We start from the raw sequence: 6,000 nt of genomic DNA on the forward strand, positions 1-6,000 counted from the left end.
ATATATATATATATATATATATATAATTACATGATCATTTTCCCTAAGTGCTGGTTTGTTTTGTAACATTTCTAAATGTTTTGTGGGGCATTAAATGTGTCCTTATTTGATTGTTATTGTGTTAAAACAAGGATATCCGTGTGTTTTCTTGCCCTGCAAATACTAATCAAAGGGTTATAGGCTATTGAAGGCTTTTATACTACAGTGTACTGCTCTCATCTCAGCACCTCTCCTCTTCTATGGGCCCATAAAACAGTTCTACGCAGTAAAAACCAGCTCCTGCTTTTGCTCCAATCAAACAACTGTGAAAAGCCTTTACTTTGCCTCCAGTAGGTTGCTGCTATTTTATTTATTCTCCTCGGCAACTGTAGGAAAGTTGAACACACACACACACACGCGCGCGTGTGTGCTTGCTCGAGCGCAGCTACTCGGTGTCGTCCTCGGCGGCCATAACGTCATATTTCCGCGCATTGATGGCGGTTGCCGCTGGTTTTTAATTAAGAACGTAAATGATTCTGGCGTCGTAAATCGTCAGTCGCACACGGAGCGGACAGCAGCATGAAAGAGTACACAAAGCTGCACCTCCTCGCATCCAACTGGAGAGAGATTTCAAAGCGGCTGCCAGGCTCGCCCCCACCGGCTCCTGATTAGCACAATACGGAGGGCCGCCCCCGCACCTTCTGTCCAGCAGCACTCAGCGGCCGTACCTGCCTGTAGCTTCACGACAGCCCCGGGATCCACGTCCACGGGACCACAATGAGGCGGTGCGCGGAAGTTTCGACAAGTGTGAAGACCCTGATGAGTTACTGTGTGTGTGTGTGTGTGTGTGTGTGTGTGTGTGTGTGTAAAACCTGTGTTGCACATTGACGATTAATGTGTTTTTGTGTGAAATTCTTCTCACCCCCCCCTCTCTCTCTCACACACACTCACACACTCACTCACACACGCCTGAGATGACCCTTTGACTGATAGCATCTGCAGAAAGAGAATTGCTGAATTTGTTGGAATGTTTTGATGGAAACTAAATTGTGTTATTGCCATTAAGAAAACTCGACCTGGATGAACGGTTGCCACCGACGGAGGGATGTTTATTCATGGGATCAGGAATCTTCCACTCTTCTGCCTGGACACATTTTGCGTTTTTATGGTGTTTGCGAGTGTTGCGACTGATTTTTCACTTTGGCGTGACGTTTGAAGTCAAATTTGTGAAGTCAAGGACTTTATTATGCTGCTAAATCAGGTACAACACAAAGTTCGACTTTGGTAAACACATTTTCTTTTTTTCCCTTTTTTTAACGTCTCAGTAATTCTTCTCAGTTCCTGTCAGGTGGGTGACATTCCGACGTGCTGCCCCTTTCAGTCCAGGTCCTCCACGCCATGTTGCCCTGCACTTCCGGGTCTTTGGCTCAGACGTCATATGTCATCCCAATATCGTCTGCATTTCTTATACAAATAAATATTATCAAGAGCTTGAGGCTCCGACTTCTTTTATCCGTCTTTATGGCGGAGTTCAAACCTGCAGGCAACCTGTGAATGTGCCATAAACCTTTTTTTGTGTTGGGGGGGTCAGTGGTGGGAGTTAGTGAGGCGGGTCATGCATTCAGTGTAGTTATTAATGTGTCCCTGCATGAGGCAGCGTGTGTGTGTGGATCAAAGAATAATGAAGTGTGAAAATATCACCCTTAATCAGTTTTAAAAGAATTTGCTTCACTCTTATCTTCAAAGGAGCATTTTTAGCAACTTATTTTCAGTTTTCTGGCTTTCTAAATCATATACTCCCGGACCACCATGCACCCACTTCATGTACAGAGCTACAAAACAAAAGCAAACAACCCAAGCTTTTTCCTTCAACGTCTAGAATCTGTAGCTGCGACGCGACGAGCAGGAGAAAGAACCAGAGACGCAGCTTGCAGCTTCCAACGTTTATTTTCAGGCTCGTTTTATTTATTTTTTTGTTTTTTTTTAATGTCGGTCAAAAGCAACAAATAGCAAACACTAACACATCTGCTGCTGCTGTGGGTTCCTGCCCTTGTATTTGAAAATGATTCTGACCCAGACACACACACACACACACACACACACACACACACACACACACACTACTCAAGCAGGTGCGCGGGCACGCTGCAAACACGCCAAACGTATAGTACGAAGGCGCGCGCAATGTCATGGTTCGAGAAATTCACAAAGTTGAATGCTCGGCGCTTCTAACTCGCACCACGTCACTGGCCGTTGTTTGCGCGCGCGCGTGTGTGTGTGTGTGTGTGTGGGGGGGGGGGGGGGGTACAGCGACGTGCAGCCTGTCTGGCGGTGAGTTGCTAAGCTAATAGCATCCGGGCCAAGACAGAAGTTAAAACAGAGCAAAAAGGATTGTAGTAATGATACTGCTTCACTCTGCTGCTCGCGTGCTTGTGTGTACTCGTCTTTGGTTAATTTAAATCCAAACGTGGTCAAATTCCATACAGACACGAACTAAAAAGGGCGACTTATTATTAATATTTAAACACTAAAAACCAAAACAAAACCCCATCAGTGTTCGACCTTATTTCCTATAATTATTAAAAAAGAGCAGCAAAAGTTTTTGTATCATCAGTGTTTTATTTAACAGATATTTTCAGTATTCTGGTGTCCTGCTGGAGCAGCGGTGCGACCGATGATCTACCGAGCAACTTTAGGCGTTTTGGTGGTTTTTTTTTAAGGCCTGGATGTCTTAAAGTGGCTGCAAGACATAAAACATGGGCTTACCATCACATAAAACACACAAACACACACACACACACACACACACACACACACACACACGAGGCTTAGCAGGCTCCTTAACAGGCGGTGAGAAGAAGTGGGTCATGTGGCTACGAAGATGTCCGAAGTGATTTTAGAGCTGAAAACTCAAAAACTCGTTTCCCAGTTCCTCAAACTGGGCCGCTCAGGTTAATTCTTCAGGATTTGGTTCAGTCCAGTAAAAGTCGGATGACATCAAGGGGAGACCTGCTTATATTATTATAATGCTGGATTATTATTATTATGATTTCTCTGTATTGAGCCAGTTTGGAGGGACTGGAAGTGGCAGCTGCAGGCCGATGTTCACCCGGGGTTTGTCTGAGTGATGACGCCTCGTTTTTATTCGGCGCTCTTGGTGAAGTTAAAATTAGCCGCAGTTTTTCGGGGAGAGGCGCGGATGAAGAGGCTAAACTCCCTTTGACGCGCTTTACAAACCCGCTGAACGCCACCGTGACCCTCGCTCGCCGGATGTGAACCTGATCGACACGTAAGACCCAAACAGACGCTGAGCTGAGCTTGAAATAAACCCGTTTGAGAAGCTGTCAGATGTGCAATAATAAAACACATTTAAAACAAAAATTAAACCAAATACAACAAACAGTCCAGGGTTTAGTTGTTTACAGCAATGTCGAATATCCCGTTTGCAGGCCCGACACAAGTACGGATCCACCGTTTGGTGATATTTTGTGGCCCAATAAATGAATTTAACCTGCAAGCAGCCAAGTGCCGCCCCGTGGCTCCACTCGAAGTCTAAAAAGATCAAATGAAATCATCTGATTATGGTGGCGTTCTGCTGTCAATCCGCTGTCGCAGCAGTCAGAGCAGCAAAATGGCCATGAACGCTCAGAGGGTGGAAATAAAAACGCCAGGCCCCAAAAAAAAGTCAGCATATAACGATTGAGAAGAGTTATTTCAGCTTTAAAAAGCTAGACAGACACGTTTATTTGAATTATATATCATAGAATAACGTTAAAAGAAGCAGGCCGTATGCAAAAGAGGAGGTTTGAGGTCAAGCACCAGCGGCTGCAGCCGCATTTCAACGTTCTTCCCGGTCTGAAATCCCTCTGCAGGTCCGCGGTCCTCCCGTGGAGCCCAGCCTCAACTTCTTACCTCGCTAATCTGATGGCAAATCCGGGAAAACAAAACAAACCAACACATCAAGTTTGTGCTGAATGCTCAGTTTTAGGAGGAATCCTCGAGCTGCTCGTCCCCCTGCCGCTTTGCTGCCAGGACCGGAGCGCCGACGCGTGACGTCACAGGTCTTTAGCTTTTAAACCACTTCAAGTTTTTAACTTCAATCGAATAAATACTGTCAAAAACAAACAGAAGTAGCAGCCACGTAGGGAGAGCATTGGAAATCCCTGCTGCAGCAGCCTTCCTTTGTTCCCTGGTGTAGGCCTGCTGTCCTGACCGGCACATGGCCACTAGGTGGCGCTCTTGCTCCACCAAAGACACCCCAGATTCCCCAACTTGACCGCGCTGACGTCACATCAGTCTGGAGCATCAAGGCCACTTCCACGCCGCTATTGGTCTGAAAATCACATGACATGTCTCCCAGCATCCATAATTATGTTACTGATATTTTTGCGCCCCCTCCAAAAGATGTCAGCATCTTACTGTCCTTATTCTCCTGGAGAAATCCGCCACTTCAGACCCGCGGAACACAAACGATAATCGAGTCTTCAAATACAAAAAAGAAAATGTCATGTCCAAACAACATAGCGCCCGGTAACTTCCTGATGGATTCGTTAATGGGAGGATCATCTTCATTCAGGGGTGAGGGTTATTCCAGCAGCCCCGGGATGTACATCCACACCGCCGCAGCAGAGTACGGATACTCAGTGATGAGAAGCATCGGGAAGGTTGGACCGTCTTCCCTCTCCAAGAGAGACGAGCTTCCCCCGGGCGCCCTGCCGCCCAGCGGCTTCCAGGATGCGCCCTACCTGTCAGCGCAGCTGGCCTCGTGGACCCCGGGCTCCAAAACCAGCAGGGACGAGCAACCTGTTGCCCAGTGTTTACAGCCCTGCTCCTTTCCAGCGGGCAACGTCAAAGAGGAGGCGTTCTGTTGCCTCTACCAGGATGACAGCAATAAGGGCAAGGAGACAACAGAGCCGGCGGTTTACATCCGGCTGGGGGACAATAGCTGCGGGCCCGAGCAAACCGCCTCGTCCGGCGGCTCCTTCCAGGTGTACAACGGAGAGAGGCCACAGCGAGACGAGCCGCAGCAGCAGTTTCCTTCCGGCTTCTCTCTGATACACTTGGCGGCATCTGTTGAGTCAGCAGCGGAATCCGCAATAAGTTGCAGCAAATCGGCTAAACAGAGAGACGTGACAGAGACGGAGGAGAGTCGGAGCCGGAAGGAGGAGAAGGCCAAGACTGACAGCTGCTCTGATAACTCGGACGGGGAATTAAAAGGTACAATACTGCTACACAGCTACAACCCCCCCCCCCACACACACACACACAAACACACACTCTGTTTGTGTGTGTGTGTGTCTCTCTCTCTCTCTCTCTCTCACACACACACACACACACACACACACACACCTGCCTACACCCTTACCAAAGCAAACATTATGAATGTGCGTACAGTTTTTATGCTGCCTTCTGCAAAATAATGCACTTAGAAACGAAACTCATCTGTTTTGTCATTGGTTTGTGTGTTTGTGTGTGTGTGTTTGTGTGTGTGTGTGTGTGTGAGAGAGAGAGAGAGAGAGAAACCATGCTGGGTTGTCGTATGGTCCAATAATGCAGACGTGCGTTCGGTTGCTCTCATGAGCGTTTGACAGCCTCGCCTGGCTTATTATGGAGGCTGTGGCATTTAACACCTTTCCATTAATGTGAGAATTTGAGATGGGCAGTTATCATTGAAATAAACACGCTGACACACACTCACACACACTCACACACACGGGTCATTTTTATTGTTTACAACATCAAATAAAACCAAAATAAGAAGCTATAATTTTACTCCGCTCTTGGAACATTTGGTCTCGTTGCCTAAAGTCTTAAACACTCTCACGGAAGTATTTCCTTCGTCTCTATCATTAAACCATTTTAAATACACACCTTGATGCAAACAAAAAAAAACAACGTATATTTTTTATTGAGATTTTCAGGTCAAAGCGCGTCTGCATGGTTTTATTCATTTCTTTATTTCAGAAGTCGAGCAGGTCGACAGAGTGAAACGAGTGGAGTTTTTCCCCTATTTTCCAGAAT

General features: G+C 46.7%; 1 protein-coding gene across 1 annotated transcript in view; it reads left to right on the forward strand.

The window, feature by feature from the left end:
• Positions 1-4,391: 4,391 nt before the first annotated feature.
• hoxc10a (homeobox C10a) overlaps positions 4,392-6,000 on the forward strand; it is a 4,123-nt gene continuing 2,514 nt past the window's right edge. The window contains exon 1 of the mRNA XM_086212805.1: positions 4,392-5,196. Coding sequence (XP_086068931.1) covers positions 4,482-5,196 — 715 coding nt within the window. The 5' untranslated portion in view covers positions 4,392-4,481. The remainder of the gene's footprint in view (positions 5,197-6,000) is intronic.

Source organism: Aulostomus chinensis, chromosome 9, assembly GCF_037954235.1.
Source record: "Aulostomus chinensis isolate RoL2024-O1b breed Wild chromosome 9, RoL_Achi_v1.0, whole genome shotgun sequence".
NCBI classification, from domain to species: Eukaryota; Metazoa; Chordata; class Actinopteri; order Syngnathiformes; family Aulostomidae; genus Aulostomus; species Aulostomus chinensis.